General features: G+C 46.4%; 1 protein-coding gene across 4 annotated transcripts in view; it reads left to right on the forward strand.

Annotated features, from left to right (window-relative positions):
• TOMM20 (translocase of outer mitochondrial membrane 20) overlaps positions 1–18380 on the forward strand; it is a 60632-nt gene that overhangs the window by 11288 nt on the left and 30964 nt on the right. For all 4 annotated transcript variants that reach the window (XR_013956743.1, XR_013956745.1, XR_013956746.1 and 1 more), the window contains one exon: positions 3003–3161. Coding sequence is in view for 1 of the 4 variants with exons in the window: in XM_080616979.1 (XP_080473105.1) it covers positions 3003–3077 (75 nt within the window). In the remaining 3 variants the exon portion in view is untranslated. Of the gene's footprint in view, positions 1–3002; positions 3162–18380 lie in introns of those variants that run through there.

The raw sequence follows: 18380 nt of genomic DNA on the forward strand, positions 1-18380 counted from the left end.
ATGCACCCAGAAGAATCTTTCTTAAGTTTCATTTGTACATCTGTTGACGGTGTGTTTAAAGTCCCTTAGGCTGAACAGTGGCCCTACATGACCGTTGTGTTAAAATTAACATGAGTTAAACTTCAAGGGAGTCTTTGAAGTGGTCACTGAGTGCTTTTAGTGAGTGTTTCAAAGGCATGTTGTACTGTACACCCATGCTTCTGCCTTTTTAAACATATGGGCTGATGTGGGAAAAAAAAGATTTTCTTCAAGGCTTCTGTTGTACCCAAGTCCTGGTTTGGTTTTTCATGTGTGCTTACACTGACCAGTATAGCTTATGGTTGTCTTTATACAGTGACCAAAGGCCTGTTGCAAAGAGCTGAAACTTGTGGTTAATTCACAAGGACTGGGCTAGCTTTCATCAGAGGCACTCTGGAAACAGCTTCTGGTGTGGGTAACAGTGCTTATTTTCTGCATTTGTACCAAAACATTGCTTCTCAAAGAAGAAGATGGGGACATCTGATGCTGTTCTCGGAGGCAGAATTTGCCACGTCCCATGTATGAATGTGTGAGTGAAGCCATAGAAAACAGCTGGCCCGGCTGTGCTGTTTCTGTGCCTAACTGTCCAGCATCATGGCACTAGATAATGGGCAGCTTTTTCAAAGTACAGTGGTTTCCACATGTTCTTGGAAGAAACTCCAGGTTCTCACTTCTTTCCCTGCATTGGAGGCTTACAAGCGCTAGTTTTACAGACCATTTTTCAGTAAGGTCACTAGCCTGTTTTCCAGTTGCTGCTATAACCTAGTAATCATGAACTCCTAAATGCTCTGTGCTATAAGCTTTTGACTCCAGACATGAAGTCCCAGTTCCTGTTTTGTAAAAGGTCAGGCCTTGATTTAATGGGTTGACAGATATGTGTCTCCCTGCAGCCCTTGCTTACAATTACCATCATTTCCCTTACACCCTGAGGATGTTCTTGACTTGTCTTTGGGGTGAGAGGATGTCTGCTGCTGCTCACCCCCTGTATGATACTTGCTGAATGGAGTGCTGTTGTAGCTAGCACAGTGTTGCTACAGCCTGCAGATTTGCCTGGGTGGTCCATGCTGCAAGACAATTTTGAATGGCTTTTGTGTATGAAATTGATAAATGTGCATGGAGGTTGAAAACAGCTGAAGTCAGATAGTTCTGCCTCTTCACAACTTGGGCCCTTGCAACTGAAAACTGATCTGGTCACACTATCGTTTATTTGAGCAGATCTTAATCTAAACAGCAGAGGGCAGTTGCGCACACACCTTCTGTGCAAGCTCATCCTGCAAAATCCTGATTTTTAGAACCTTCCTGTCTGGTGAGGTGATGCAATGCAGCATTTTGTCCAGACAACAAATTTGGTACGGTGTATAAGACAGGATCGGTGGGACAGCAGTGGCATGTGTTTCTACTGATACCTAATTTTGGCTTCTAAAATTCTGTTTGGTTTGTAGCAATGACATGATTGGAAGGATTTCCCTTTTTTTCTCTCCATCCCTCAACACAAACCAGGTAGATATATAAGCATTGTACAAGCTGAACTCTGCAACAAGATGCAACTAAATCTCATTCTCAGGCATGCAAGAGAAGAGTTTTCCCTTGCCTAGCTGTGGTTTTCCTGGATGAGCTTTGCTAGCTGAAGTAAAGGAGAGCACCTGTTCACTGCAGTAAGAGTGGAAGAGACTCTGCCTGGAGTTGGGCTCTGGCTGTGATGGCCCCTGTGAGGAGGCCTAACCAAAACAAAAGAAAAGGGGAGGACACATTAGGATGTTACAGGTTGGTGGCAGGGTGCAGTTTTGCTGCTGATTGAATTTCAGCTGAAGGCGGCAAAACCTACTCGCCCTGTTGCACTCCTGTAGCTGTCATGAAGTGAGCTGCTGGGGTCTCCGTCATGGCTTGAGGCAGCTATTTGTACTGAAACTAAACCTTAACTGCTCCTGCACCTCAGAAGTGGTTTTTCTTTGCTTCCTGGGCTGAGTTTGCAGTGTATGTTTGTGCCACACAAGTAAATGGAAGTTTTCAGCCCTTGTAGCTGTCGTTCAGCATTTTTCCAAACATTCAACTTGTTAGTAAGGAATTCTTCAAGGTCTGCTTAAAACATGGCAAGAATCTAGAGAGAGAGCTGTTAATTAAAATATATTGTCTCTGCAAACTGTGCTTCTCCTTTCTTAGATCAGTCTGGATATGTTACGCCTTGTAAGATAGGCTGGAAGATACAGAAATCTGCTGTAACAAACCAATCTATCTTTGCCTGTTTTGGCATGTATGTAAAAGAGTATTTCCTGGAGCTCTGAAACAACCTGGTTAGCATCTTTTGTTGTATTTAATACTATTTAATTAGAAGGAATGTACATTCAGCTTTGATGATTAAAATGACAATAATTGCATGAATTTGTTAATTATAATGCAATGACTAATTAAATGGAGAAATGGAGAAAAGGGATTCTTGAGCAAGCATGTTCTTTGAGAAACTCTGGTGTTTTTAATTGATAGTACATGCCTAATCAATTCACAGCAGTATGTCATTATTGATGGGAACAGTCTGGTTTTGATGGAAATTTGCTTTACCACACATTGACCTGGTGTAATGTAATATCTTGATCCTGTAAGTTACTGCAGTGGAGATTGCCAGTTCCTAGAATTAAGGAGGTGGAAGTTTTTGCCTATATTTATATATAGAATGGGAGAAGCCCCATCTGACCCCAAGTTGCAGCCTCCATATTTATTGAGTTCGTCTAGTTTGGGTGTTTGCTATAATGACACTCAGCTGAACTTGCATAACCATGAGGGGGTTGCTGTTTGATTTACATTTAATTTGCTTTTATCTCTCCATCTGAAGTTTTTAGCTCTAACATCAGGCCCCTTGGCTTATGTTAGAAGTTGCCTGACAGAACTGAGGGTCCTTTATTACTTCTCTGTAGGGATGTTGTCTACTGGCCATTTGCACTGGCAGGATTCTTAGCATGAAATTATTATTATTACTTCTGTGTCAGCAGAGATGTGTGTGGCACTCTGAAGAATCTGTCCAGATGAAGCCTCTGCTTCTGCAAGCTCACAGCCTGCGGTCCTGATCCTGTAATTTGCCCTGTATGGTCCTTTCCTCATGGAAACCTAAGCAGTCAAGAGCAGGACATTGGGACACAGGAAGGGAGAAGGTAAGGTTTAGGATAGTATGATTGTTTTGGTAGTTACTGGGTGGGTGTTTTGTTTATCTGAATTATGTATGAAGCTCTGAAGCTTGCTCCTTTTCTACATCATGTTATTTTTTAGACTGTCTAATCAGTGCTAGTTAGTGCTGTCATCAGGAAAAATCAGACCTCAATCAACCATAGACCTGCTTATATATCATGAAACCTACCAAAAGATAAAAAAAGTATTAAAGACATTCTCTATAATTGAAAATATTTGAAGCCCAGCACCCCGCAAGCTGGAACCAAATAACATGAACTGTTGAGTACTGGGTTAATGATTCTGCTGGCAGTCTCACTGTTCATAAGTGGCTTCTGCATTGTAAATGTAAGAAGCAATCTTTCAGGAATCTGGCTTGCTGTTTGATAGCAACTTTAGAAGGAACTCTGACTGTTCTGTCAAAACTTAGCAATCAGTCTATACCTTAGTGCCTGAAATTTGGTGACGCCATCACACAAGTAGGAAAACTGGGACATAGGTATTAAGCAGGCATAAAGAAGGCAGACAGTGTAGCAATGCGTTCACCTAGATATTGGTGAATACATGACAACCTGATCAAATGATTGAAAACTGGAGAGGTACTTCACTGGGAGAAAGTTGTAGCCCAGTTTTGGACGGTTGGCCCATCCTTAAAAACAATACAGTCTTCTAAAGTGTGCTTCTGACACTCACAAGTCCTTATGGTTAGAGCAGGTGTTATCTGTTAACAGGATGGCTCTAGCCTCCTTTTTCTGTGTTGGAGCCAGTACGTGCAAAAGAGAGGATGATATGCCTGAAGGAGCTGCCTATGTGGTAGCCATGTACCCAGAAGGCTGAATGATCAGACTGGTGTGTCCTGCCACCCTCAAGGACGAACAGACTGGTTCTTAGTGGGAGCTTGAGCTAACCATGGGGGCACCTTGGCTTCTCTGGGCAACCATGGAAGGAAGTGCTGATAAGTTAAATTTGTTTTCTAAAGGGCACAGAGACCCTGGGATGGAAGGAAGGTATTGATATTGGGGCAGTGCTCTCCCAGTGCGTTTTGTCATAAAATGTGAAGCAGGGAAAACAATTGGCTCTTATGTAGAATCTCTCCCTTCATAGAATCATAGAGTAGTCAGGGTTGGAAGGGAACCTCCAAAGGTCATCTGATCCAACCTCCCTGCAGTGAGCAGGGATATCTTCAACTAGATCAGCTTGCCCAGAACCACATCCAGCCTGGCCTTAAATGATGATATTTTTATAGCATGAATGAAGTTTAGAGCTGGAAGACAATTTCCAGTCTTACTGTTTTGAAAAACTGCTCCAAATGAGTGAAAATTTCACCTGGGACCCTCCAATGCGTGGTACTTGTGATGTAGCTGCAACTTCTATTGAGGTGACATTTGATTTGATCTGAAAATCTCTTCAATCACTCAGTTTTCAGGATGGTGGTGTAAGGCTGCCCACTTCGGGAGTTTTTGCTGGGAGGAAGTGTTTGCTGAGTTGCCCTCAACATTTTTCATCAGACCTGATAACATTTGTCATTAGATCTTTCCACAGGTGGATGTCTCCTACCTTGGGCAGCACATTTTCAGTAAAAACAGGAATCACACTCTCATTTAAGGAAAAAATTAAGCAGATTGCAGTCTGACAGAACCAGCAATGGCGCTGTGAGACTCGGGATCTTTCATGGCCTTTCTTGTTTTTTTGGGTTTTACTGTTCAAATTCTGCCTCCCCAACTCCTGGTAATGTTGCAGGTGTTGTGTGCTTGGTCTTGGGTTGACAACACAAGCGTTTTCTTGATGGATGCAGCATGGATTTTTTAAATTCAGAGTATGTGTAGGTCATCATAATGTTCACCAAAGTATTTGCAGAGGTCATCACTCTGGGCTTTTGAAGAAATGCTGCTGCAAGACTGATTCACTTTGAGCAGCATAGGTTACCTTCATTTTGCAGAACTGTGAGTTCCTTTCTTCTTGGAAGACCACATTATATTTGCTAATATCAAAGAATATCACCCTTGTTAACATGGCTGTTTAGGGCAAATGCAGTACAGCTGTGCTTCTGTGAAGCTTCACAGGACTCAGAGACCAAAGACACAAAACTAATGATGTGCTAGACATACTTCATTCCTTCACACCAGAGTGAAATGCAGTCTTCTGCTGATTACCTTTCATTGCCCATAAGCTGTGAGGGTGGTCATTTATTTCCAGTGGGAAGTGGAAGAACAGAAAGTACTTTGCCATGAGGCAGAGCTTTGTGGGCAGTCTTGGATGCCTGATGCAAGGCTTCTTCCGTTGCTTCCCAAAATGATGGCTCTCTTCTGGCAAAGTTCATTTTTTGTTGCCTGGCTAAATAGATTGCTGCGGTCAGGACCTTCCACTTTAATGTCTTTCAATGAACATCAGAATTCATATACACCAAAGCTCTTTTCTTCTTTTTAGCTCGCTGTGTGAAGGTCATACAAAATAATTCATTCACTGCCCTTTGCTGGGTGTCTTCCAAAGATGGAGTGCCTGCCTTTTGCTATCTATGGGGCTTAGCATTTTGGCTTTTCTTTTTTTCATTGTTGAAAGGTTAACATTTGTATTCTTTTTGGAATACAAAGGAAATGGTTCAGCGCTGAGGCACATAGCAGAGTGAAAATTTTCCGGAATGGCACTGCAGATAGCAGCTGGGCACACAGGTACTGACGCGTTTGGTCCCACAGGATTGGGAACGTGACATCGGGTCTAGAATGAGGCCTGTCTCCTTGGGACAAGGTAGCACTTGCTGTTCTTGCCAGTCTGTCATTTTGCCATAGATGTCCATATGACAACTTCAGAACATGCCAAGGCTATGGTGGCTTTGTGTGTAGCAGCAGTGAAAGATGGGAATCTGCAGGCCCCAGTGTAAATATCAGCTTTGCCCAGCAAAGCCAAGTTTGTCTTAAACATCGTTTGCTGGATTTTTTCCCTTGCATTCCTCTACCTACCTTTTATAGACAGTTGTTAGGCTCGGTTCTAAAGCCTTGAAAGGAGGCTGGACCCCGTGTTCAGGTAGCACGCCTGCTGCCCAGAGGCAGTCCCCAGCTAGGGGAGGCATGAAGCGCCTGCAGAGCCCTATGCGCTCGGCTTCCCAAGCTGGTGCCACTAGATGGCAATGTGGTACTCCTGCAGCCGGACTCTCTTTCCTGTAAATTTTCTTGCTTTTTCTGTATTTATCTCTGCCAAAGTGATGATTGCACCCACCACCCCGGCAAGAGAACAGAACAAAATCATTTCATAGAACATTACAGCTGTTGTGCCTTTTTCTTTTCTTTCTTTTTTCCCCTAGTTCTTTGTCCCACAGTACAGTGCAGCGGTTTAAAAACCCTCTTTCTTAATCACTCTCCTTCTAAAAACAGAGAAAACAACCTCTTGGGAGCAATTAGCTGTGAGAAAAGCATTTCTCAAACAATTGCCAGGAAATATTGTCTTGACCGATATTCCTGATGTAACACTGTCGTTCTCAGTACTGTTATTCTAAGATACTCGACTGCAAAAACAGCAGGGTACAGATCTGTAATGTATGATCTGCAGCTTACCACCTACCTTACCTTTTTATATCCATTTACTTTCAGTTTGTGTTCTCCCTGCATTCCCTGTAGCTATTCTATTTAGGAGAGTGAACTCCTAAATGACTCTCCTCTTGTGACTCAGGCCAAGGCTATGGCAAGACATGGCTGAAAATTAAGGTTATGCCTCTGCTACCCAGGTTCTTGGTTGAAATTCAGTGGCACTGTGCTGCAGAGGAGGTCAGGATGCACACTTACAGCATTCCCTCCTCTCCTGAAAGCCTGGCAGCATGAGAATACGTGAGGTGGGTGAAGCCTGAATTTCAGTGGGAGAAGCTGGAGAGCAGGTATATGTGAAGCAGGCAGCAGAGGTACACTGAGACTAGGGTCTTGACCTAGAAAGCCCTCTCCCCATTGCTGTATTAATGGAAGATGGACCAAGTTGTACGATGGGAAGAGATTGGAGGAATGGTGGTGAACTTAAGTGCTAAAAGCCAGTGTTAGCAGTGGCTAGGAGCTGCTGTTAGCTAGCCAGCTAGCTAAATGTACATGGATGCATGCCCATTCATATGCACATTCACATGTTTGTATTGTGCCATTCAAATTTTGTCCCTCTTTACATAAAGTCATGGAGATTTGAGGAATAAGCCTCATTCTGTGGCACAGGGTGTGAACTGAAGCACCTTCTGGAAGACAGACAGCAGTGTAATCCTTTCATTCAACCCTGTCTGCAGCTGCTTTTTATAAACTTGGCATAAATACGCACTCAGTGAGGCCAGGCCTGTGTAGCTGGAAAATATTTTCCACCATCCAAAAAACCAGAAGATTGGAAAAAGAGCCCAGAAATTGTGCATAACATGGAATGGCCTCGCTTGTGGTTTTTTTCCATGACTTCCTCAGCTCATTTTTCTGCTGCCAATTTTAGAAGCCCATAAGTCATACTTGTTAAACTTTCTCAGTTAAAATGTAACTCTAAGAACAAAGTCATATGATATGTTGCAGCCAAATAATCCTTCCAGAGTGTCTGACTGGAGGAAAGCTACCCTGATCTGGCCAGCTTGCAGACCTGCATGGGCTCTTGTCTCGGGAGAGGCAGGGCTGAGGGGCAGGTTTGCAGTGTGAGGCCCAGCTCCATCACCCTCCCGAGTGCAGGCTTCCCCGTGGACTTCAGCAAGCCTTTATCCCTGTTTTTGCTAGGGTAGTCAGGCCCCTGGTGGGATATGGTGCAGGATGGTCATTGCAAAGATCTCAGCTCCTCCTTAGAAGGACGTTAAGCAGGAGGCGAAGCAGAGGAGGGAACAAGGGAAGGCAGCACAGAGGCTGGTGGGGTCTGGCAGTGGAGGGCTGAAACACTGCTGTAGGAGGGTTCTGCTGCTGTCAGGGTGAAGGAGCTGAAGAGTGAGGAGGCAGCAGGTTGCCAAGAGTGAAAGTGAATTGGAGGGTTTGAAGAAAGGGCATTCTCACTTCGGTGCATTTTTAAGTGTTGAATCGGTGTGGAAGTACTCGCATGCCAGGAGCAGTGTTTTTGTCTGCCAGTTTTGCTCTCTCTTTTCAGGTGATTGTGCTTGCAGCAGCCCCCAGATGGTTGTTTTGAAATGCCAGCCCTTGTCCAGGGTCTGCTCTGCCCCTTCGCACAGAACATATCCTCGGTCACTGTTGCAGGGGAATCGCTCTAAATTTACACTGGGGCAGCGGCTGAGAACAGGATTTGGCAGCAGTGCTCCAGCACACTCCCCTGGGGCTGGCAGTCCCTGCGGCCTGGGCCACGGCAACCTGGTGCCTTGGGAAAGCAGAGTGTTGGTGTCCCGGCAGGGCTGTCCTGGGCAGCCTCTGTGCCAAGGGTGTGCGAGTCCGGCAGGGCACGAGGGGCTGGAGCAGGCAGGGGAGAGGAGGGAGCTGGAGGAATCACGCTGCTGCAGAGCGGCTGCCAGGAGCGGCGGGCCCCAGAGACCGCCTTTCTGCGGCAGGGCGGAACGCCCTCGCGAAGCCTGTGTGGTCTTCACGGGAAGGGAGGAACTGAGCAAACCCACTGGAAACCGGCGAGGGTGTTGTAATGTGTTTTGGACGGCCGGTTTCAAAAACCAGAGGCTGCCTCTCTCTCCCTCTCTTTCTCCCCCTGGCAGCCGCTTCCTGTGCCTTGACATTGAGGGAGGTGGTGGTGACTGATGTAACCACGGCCAGGGAGAGTCGCTTGCCCAACGTGCGGAGGCTGGCCGGTGGCCAGAGAGATTTGCTAAGGCCAGGGTTTCACACAACGGGCTCCCTGTCCCTGTGTGCATACCTGTAACTGGGCCAGGTGCCTGGCACAGCCACCTCCCCAGCCCACTACACGAGGCGGCGGAGATACCTGAGCCTGTATGGGAGGAGGAGAAAACAAGGAAAAGGAACAAAATCTTGTTCTTGTCCCATGTGAATGTGGACCCAGTAAAGTCCCCAAGCATGCGTTGACTGTGTCACCATAGTGTAGTGAATAGCCATGCTCGTTCGCTGAAGCCAGCTGTCCTATGTGCTAATGGCACGAGGCGTGGGGGAGAGGCCTAGTGGTGTTTCTGCTGGATCACCACCTTTAAGTCATTGTGACAGACCTTTAAAAGGATCTCTTTGTATGAACTGGAATACAATGCTCAGCTGGGCTCTTAAATTCTGGCTCTGTTGAGAAGAGAGATCCTTTCATATCGATTGTCATTTCGTATGCAGTTCAGGCACCGGCTTGTAGAAAATCTGGGCCAGGAAGAGATATCATTAGGTATTTATGGGGGTTTGGTTGGCTCAGCAGTCAGTTTTTCCATTGTCATGCCGTGACAGTAGTGCATTACATACACCCTCAGGAGACATCCTTCTGCTTCCACAACAATAAAGGACTTTTTTCTTTTTCTGACTCATCTTCAGCCTGAAAAAAAACCCCAACCACCACCACCACCACCAGTAAACATAATTAGCAACAGGCAGATATACTGTATGTAGCTTTCAGAGCCCATTGGGATAGTGCCTCTTAAAATGTGTGTTCGTGGTTGCTCACCCCATGCTTAGACCTCCAGCTACATTTCTGATTATACTTAGTTGTTTTAACATAGCTTGGTAGTGTTGTAGGCTGAGGAGCCATTTCTATTTTGGATAAAGAGGAGGAATATGTTTAACACTGGGATTGTCTTTCATGCACACACAGGAGCTTTGGCCAGACTGGCAGCTCACAACGTAGGGGAGTACAAATGGCTGCGTTGCACCGGATACAAGATCCACTTAGCTCTTTATCCTGCCTTTGACAAGGGCCAGCAGCAGATGCTGTGAGAAGGAGGACAAGAAACAGGGCAGGTCTAGGCTGATCCTGCCCCAGTGTGCCTTCTTGGTTCCTAGCACAGCTATTCTTTTTCACCAAAGGACAGGGAAGACGAAACTACTGCCTTAGTCCTGTTCCCCAGCCTCCTCAGAGCCATGCTGCTCAGTGGCCTCTGTTTGCTTCCCAAATGTGGCTCCATGTGGGATGGAAAGCAGACTCAGGTCTCCTGTGCTTCTCTTCGGATCCACGTGGTCACGTGAGGATGGCTGGGTTAAATGTGTCCTGGCCCCTCAGTATTTCCCTGATGTAAGTGTGATGGAGCTGGGAGCAGGTGGTGTGCAGCTGGGCCCCGCTGTCTGCCAGGCAAGTGTTCCCTTACACTGCAAGCTGAGGTCCTCACAATCCCAGTTACGGGCTGCTGCCCATCCCGCGTGTGCCATTGGAGCACCAGGAAGCTGGGACCCAGCCTTTGCGTCTGTATTTCACCTCGGGGTGAAGGCTGACTCCAGTCACATGGCTGTGAGCAGGCCAACTGGGAGATCAGTGTGGCTTTGTTTATTTATTTATTTTAACCTGTGACTAAGGTGGGGGGGTATTTGGACGGGAGCCGCTCCTCCCAGAAAAGTGCTGTTTATATTTCAGTCTCCTGAGCACAGTCAGCCGGATCTGAAGTGCTCATAACCCAGCAGTGGTATGCGGGCTCTATTGGCATGTCCTCACGTAACCTGGCGTTCACGCTGCCGGACAGAGTGTGGGCTGGTTGTTTCCTCATCCCGAGTGCAAATGGCCAGAAATTTTCCTCCGTATTCCTGATGGCTGAGCTCAGAGGGGTGGAGGAGAGGAAGAGCCAGCCTTCATCTGAAGGTGGCCAGGCGCTGAGTAGGGCTGTACCTGGGGTTACGCTGAACAAAAACATGACAGTGTGGGTGCGGTGATGGCTCTATAGCCACAGACAGCGTTGCAGGGCTCACCTGTGCAGCATGTGTTAAGCACAGGCACTAGTAACACTGTGTATGTGTAAGCAAGTCAGTACCTGCTGCCATGTGATCAAAAGGAAAGATGCTTTTAGAAACATACGAGGGTGGCATGAAAAAACAAGTCAGCTGAAGTATCTTTAGCTTGTAGGGCACCTGTGGGCTAGTAGACACAAGTGAAACAGTGCACAGAAACTCCTCAGATATCGAGATGGTGTTTATTTCCATTATCTCTACTGAATTCCACCTGGGTAAGCTACTTATTTCTTTGAGATCGGGTGAGTTCAAGACCCTGGCTGTTGACATACCTAATCTCTGGGGGAAGGGCAGAGCCAGCTCAGCCAGCCTTGATGGAAAATTATTTCCCAAAGCAAGGGTCTTGTTCCCTATGGCAGGGCAGCAGGCATTGCAGAGAACTAGCCAAGAAGCATTTAAAGCCTAGGGCTTTAAATAGCACCTGACTAGGTGGCTAGTGAACTGATGATATATGGGGTAACAGGATTTTGTATTCTTGAGCTAAAGTAAGTTTGGAGAATCCTGTCCCGGTATGTCATCAGTTGCTAAAACAAGTCTCCTGGAAATGTAAAAGGTCTGCCTGTCTTCACTCCTTGCCCTATAGCGATATAAGTAGCACAACTTCATCTGAGTTTTGTGATAAATAAATGAGTAATCCTGCCTCCAAGGCTGTCTGGGACTTTTGCACCACATTGTTGCTCCAGCTTGTACCACAGAACAGTATTTTACCATGTCTGGGATGGAGAAGATTTCTTCTGTGTGGCGTACTGTGGTATAATCACTGGTCACAGTGTTGTCTGTGGGATGAGACATTGGGCCAGACTCCTCTAAAGCCATCAGTCTTGGGCATTTTCTCATTTAGCCCTCTCTCATTCTTCAGTGAATTGCCTGGACAGCTAATGACTGGGGTCAGCCCTGTTGGCCTTTGGCGAGCAAACTAAAACCTCGGTTCTCCCCTGAGCTGAGTTTGTAAACAAGGCATAGGCCAAAACTTCTTTTAAGCTGTCTTGGCAAGGGCTAGAAAAATAGGAAGAAACCAATGCCAGCTCAAGTGCACTGTATGCTGAGAGCTGTGCTCTCATTTCCAGCAGGGAGGACTTGGATGTCCTAAAGCAGCAGCTCATCCATGGCAGTGTGGCAGAAAGCCTCCAAAGAAAAGAACTGTGGAAACTTTCCCGTGTGTTGGTGGTACCTCCTGTTCAGGGCCTGGCAGCTGTGTGACTGCATGGTGCTTGTGAAGGTGTTTGGAGGGCCAGGTGAAGGGTTTGGAGGCTCCAGGATGCCTGTGCCCTCCTGTTCCTGAGCTTCTTAAACTGTATCTTCAATGGTAAGAACACCTATGAAGGATGGGGTATTTCCCAAGGAGGCAACTGTGTAAATGAGACCAGGCTCATGGAGTTCTGATCTCCAAATATGAATTTTATATTGAGGTCAGTGGAGAGCAAAGATGTGTCAGTCTTTGGGTAGATGGGTTTTTTGCTGCTGCTTGAGCACAATGGGGAACCTTGGGGAAGCCTTCCTGAGGGAGCTGACTGCCTGCACTTTGTCTGATTTATGTCCCTCTGGCTTGTGCAGATGCCCAGCCTGGCATCAGCAAGGTTGCTTGGTGTCTAGATCACTGCTTCCATTTGGTTAAAACATGCAAAGAGCCTTTCAGAGAGAAGGAATGGGTTAGGAAGAGGAAGCTGTGTGAGGCTTGGTTTGCATTACTGAATCATGCCAGCCTTGGTCTGGTAATTCCCTTTCTCTAGTCCCAGTGTTTCAGTGGTTTCAGGTTTCAGCCCAGCACAGCATCAATAAGTCCATTCTTCCAGGAAGGTCAGACTTCCTTTCAGTCCATCCTTCCCCTTCTCCCTGGGAGAGGAGAGTAATGCTGTTCAATGGCAGCGAGGGTTCTGTCTGAGCAGGAGGAAGCACCTCTGCTGTTACTTGTCCTGCTGCAAGCAAGCAAGGGACAGATGTCTCCTTTCCCCACATAACCACTGAAGTGCACAGCTGCCCCTCGAGGGTTCAGCTGTCTGTACCTCCAACGGAGGCCAAGGCAGTTGCAAGTGCTCTGGACCTCCCAGTACTGGCCCTCAGCTGTTTCCTCTCTGATCCCACCAGCTCAGGAGGAGCCCCATGTAGTTGCGGTAGGTTTGGAGGGTGTGCTTTTGCTGACAGTGCCTAAGGAAAATATGAGATGTCCGATGACAGCATATTTGTGTCTTAAAGCTGCTCTGTGGTATTGAAGGACAATGATTGAAATGAATAAATAAATAGAGCCAATAAAATTGAGGAAGGAAAACAGCTTGATGGGAAAGTTACGAATGCATTCATGCATTCATCAGCCTGGTTTTGTTCATTTTGGGCTGGGCAGCAGTTGCAGGCACAGAAGTCAGTGACATTGAAACCTCTCTCTACAGGTGAAGGGACACAAAATGGGATCTGATTTGTTCTTCATGGGGCATCACTTTCTGGCATGCCTTTTTATTATTTTTTTTTTTGGCAAGAAACTACAGGTAATTTATGTCAATGTCATCAAAGACACATTCTTGTTATTCTCACAACTGTGACCTTGTGTCCAGCTAAAAGAGTTATAGCGGGTAACCAGCGAGATGCTCGGCTTACAGCCACAGGGCAGATTTTCCAAGCAGGAGCTATGCTGGCAGGGCTACCTGCCATGCTGTCCAGCCACCTCAGTGCCAAGTGGTTCTGGGAAGATGTGGGCAGTGACGCCACAGGTCAGTAACAGCAGAGGTGAATTCCTGGAAGACGCCTACTGAGAGCCCCAGCCCATGGTGCGGCATTACCATGGGATGCACTGCTATAGGGACAACTGAAACGTGGGAAGAGGGGTCAGACCAGTCACACCAGCACATTGCAATGTCCTGTTTGCACAGGAGGCAGCAACCTTACTGAACCAGTCATGGAAAATGGGCTGCCTTGGCCAGGAGGAAACAGCTTAGCTGTCACAGCTTTCACTCAGAATTAGCTATGAGCTGGCCAGGCATAAATTGCTTTTAGACTTAGTCTTGCCAGCTGCATTACCAACAAAGCAAAAATCGTCTCAGGAACAAGGCTTGGGTTCACACGCTTAAACCCTACCTGTCATAAGGTTGCTAAATTTTCCCTAGGGCTGGTACTACCATATTTACTGTATTGGCATGCTGTCTTTTCTGTTCAATTGCTGCGTGATCGTATTATAACATGTCCTGTTGACAAGGACTAAAATCAGATCGAACTGTGTTAAGAGATAACTGTGGCCTTGATCTCTCCATGGTGAAACCAGAGTAAATTACTGGATGCCAAATGAGTTATTCCCTGTTTGTTTCAGATTAAACAAGCTTAAATCTGGCCTTCAGATCATGATATTTCTCTAATTCAATTGGATCATATTTATAAATTCATGTAGTGGTCAAAATGATCCGATAAACACCAGCGCACAATCCCCAGCACTTGCAAAACATCGAATGTATATATTGGCACATTTCCTATTTGCTGACTGCAGGACAAATAGGTTTTGTATTGGGACATCAAAGTCTGTTTCAGCAACTGGATGTATGACAAAGCCATGTTATAATCTGGGTCCTGATTACAGCATTGAAACATGTTGGCTCAGCATGTGGTAGATTTGGATGTGTAGATAGATCAACTTTTTAGTGGCCTATGGCTTGATTTCAGCGTAGAGAAATTTGTCAGCATATTTGTGCTAATTAAGGAAACGGCATGGGAAACTCCTTCCCACTGCAGATACAGCCAGAACTCAGGAAATGTCACTGCTCCTCAATGTTTTTTGTAACAGCCAGTTTGCCTTGAAGTAGAGAAGCAGCTTTGTGTCTTAACTGTGTTTCTAAACTGTGCTGAAGCTTATTTGGGTCTTGTGCCCTGTGTTTCACCTGTTTCTGGAGGTTGGATTGAACGGTTAGGTCGCAAACACGTTAGAAGAGTGTTTTAGCTGTATTTGGGGCTGGTGGGGCAGAGCTAGATTCTCTGCCTTGGTTGGGTTTATTTATAATGTTGGCAGTAACTGAACACCGAGAACTGAACACAAGTTTGTGCTCATGCTCCGCTAGAACTTCCTTGCTGCTGAAAATAACACATTTGCCCAACAGTAACTATTTTTTTTGTTTCATTCAGGCAGTGTTTTGGACACGTTATGTTACTCTTAACATATTCCCACGTTCAAGTTCCTGAGAAAGCAGGCTGAAATATTGCCAACTCTGTTAAGTCCTTTCTGTTGCACTGAGTCAGCTGCTGTGATTTTACCTTTGCTCTTGGTCAAAGTATTACATTTTATTACCTTTTTGTTCTTTTTTTTTTTAACATAAGAAATTGCAGTACAAGTGTTTGTTCCGTGTGTCTGTGTTTCCTCCTGCTTCAATGACAAAAGCAGCACATGACTTTTATTAATAAGAAGACAGGTACTCCAAGAAGCCCTTGATGTTTTCCCGAGGGATTCACAGCCCAAACATGAAGGGCAGACAAAAATGGGAGAAATTAAGTGCCTTTATTTGCATTTATTAACAGGGAACTGAGTTAACCACAATTAAAGGGGCACTTAATTCCTTCGTATGGAAAGGCCAAACAAAGAAGCCTTCAGTGAAGCTAAAAACAGACCCAGGACCAGCAGGTCTCTCTTCTGCAGGCAGCTCTGAACACAGTTCTGCCCCCCAGCCCTAACAGTGCCTGGTCCAACACAGCTGCAGGTCCACGTGGCCCTCTGCCTGAGCTCATGCCAGAAGCCCAGCTCTGCGCCAGCACCTTCACTAGGTCAGCATGGTTCTCCTGTTCCTGGTGCAAGGTGCTCCCAGAGCTGCTGGCCTTCTGCCCCCTTCAATTTCATAAGAGTTCTTGCTGAATCGACATCTGCTGTGAGGGCTTGCATTGGCTGCTTGTATTGACCGTTCAAGGCCTCCAGAATGGCAACTGCTAACAAACAGCTGCCATGCATAGGAGGTCATGGCACACCTTCCCCAAGTGCCAGTCCATGGGAAGAGTTTTGCAGCTCTTAAAAGCTGAAGGTGGAGTCAGCTATAACCTGACTTACCTTCCTTGGCATTTTGAAGTCTGGTGAAACATGATGCATAATGACACTTACTCTGCCTTTGCAAGTAGGAGACTGGCTTTATGCCGAGGTGTCTCATCAGTGAACCTCACCTCAATGCAGAGTGCTTATTCAGATGCAACCACGAAAATGAAGGCTGGCTAAATAATGCCTCCGACTGAAAGGATCCACTGAAGCTCATTATAATGATCTTAATGACTTCCAATTCAGCTGTGTCTGTGATACCAGAGTGTAAAGGTAATTATGGAAGTGCTAAATACTATTATTATTATTTGATATTAGTGACAAGGTGGGGGTGAGACCTGGCGAGTACTTCCCCCATCTGGCCTAGAGAGGAATGAGGGTTGCCCCCTTCCCTGCACCCTCTCCAGGCCTGGGAAGGAAGGACTGTGCAGGCAGGGTGGAGGCAGGACTCTGCTCCCTCTTTCAGCTGTGTCAACCTTGGCTCTTACTTTGTGGTGTCAGGAGGTGGCTCCTTTGCACGTGCAGCAAACTGGGAGAAAGGAGAAATGGCTCCATACCACCCTTCCTGCCTCCATCTTGGCAGCAGAGGAAGCAAGCGTGCCACCTCTCTCTGTCCCCTGCTGGTTTTGCTGGTCTTTCCCTAAATTTACTCTGTTGCTCCTGTGGCTGTCTGGTACTGCCTGATGGTGCTTGATTTTCCCTTCGTGATCTCTCCTTACCTTTTTGATCTCAGATGGGCCCCACCAGCACAAGTGTTCCTTGGCTTGCACAGGATTTCTGTTTCCTTTGTGTTAGCCGCTCAGCTCAGGATGAGGAGGGGACACTCAACCTGGCTCTTTAGGGGTCTTGGACCAGATGGCCTCTGAGGTCTCTTGCAACCTCAATTTTTCTGTGATTTGGAGGCCCTGACTAGCTACCAACATTGTTCTAGCCTGGGAAAGTGCTAACCCTTTGACCCATGAGGAGGTTTTGAGGAAACAGTGATAACTTACATGGTTAACAATTTGCTGCTTGACTTTTGTATAGGGCCCAACAGACTACGTGATCTGTGGGAGCCCTCACACAGGATCTGTACAGCAAAGCTGCAAGCCCCAGCCTTGCAGGCCCTCCTGGACTGTGGTGAAATGGTGAGAGCACATTCAATTAGCTCTGCTCACTGACCATGCCAGCCTGCGCTAGGAGAAACCTGTGTGGCGATGATTCAGACTTGAATGATTACTTGACCCAAAGGAAGGCTTGATGATGCACTGAGGCTGGGACACACCAGCAGTGATTATAAGATGATTCACTGCCTATGTTCTGCCATTCAAAACATCCTCTGTATTGCACAGGCACGGCCATCCATGGAGGCTGCAATGAGGAAGTAATATTTGTACCTGTAGCTGCTACCTTGTCACTGAACCTTTCAGCCGGTGCCTCAGGTTTGGTGCCTGCCTCTCTCTGGTCATGCTGACACTAGAGAGGTTTGCTGGCAGGGGCAGCTCCCCAGGCAACTCCTGGGACTACAGCCAGGCACCTCCTGATGACATTGTCTGTCCTCATCCTAAGAGGGTTTGGGCAAAAATGTGTTGCATCCATCCCAGTGTCCCCACAGCGCTGTCCTGTGCAGTGTGGAAGCACATCATTAGACTTTAATGCTAAACTGACGGGCAGGTGGGAACTCACAAAGTCCTTTAATTCTCTGTGCTCCAGCCTGTAATTTGCACATCATTCTTCAAAACTCTCATAAGTTCCTTGCACTTCCATTTTCCCTGCTGTTAAAAATGTGGAGTTCATGCAGTCCAGTCTGCTTCAGTCTGCTTCTTTTATAGAGGGACACGTAGCCTGCTGTCTCTTTTAATTTCTCGTGCTGCTGTCTATACTTTTAGTTCTTCCTGTTCCGCTCACCTTTTGTCCTTCATTCCTCGTTTCCACCAGATTTTCTTCTGCCAGATACGTGCACTCATATGATATGAATACACTGACTACATCCATCTTGTCCTGATAAATGTTTCCCAAAGTGCTGATACTGCTGCATGTAGAGCAGGGAATTCCTCAGGACCTGGGAAGTACCTTTTTTCCTGACCTAGGAACTGAGACTGTTTGTGGCAGTTTGCTGGAGGCACTGGTGAGATCTGAGGCATGCAAAGTTTACTTGTGTTGGCTGGGACTCACGAACGTGTTTGGGCTAATAACACACATGGCTTGTGTTGTGCTTTCCCTGAAGCTAAGTTGAGCAACATGTTAGTTAGTTAACAAGTTGGGCATTACTCAGAGCTCCTAAACTTCATGTTTTGCCAGTGACAAAGTTGCAAAGTTATAGTACAGCGCTCCTGACGTTTTCTGTGTAGTGTAATGGCCAAGCTCCAGTGGAGATGTGCTCCATCCTCTTCATCTTACAGTCCTGCCTGGACCCTTTTCAAATTTGAGCC

The sequence above is a fragment of the Psittacula echo genome (genome assembly GCF_963264785.1).
Source record: "Psittacula echo genome assembly, chromosome: 4".
Lineage (NCBI taxonomy): Eukaryota > Metazoa > Chordata > Aves > Psittaciformes > Psittacidae > Psittacula > Psittacula echo.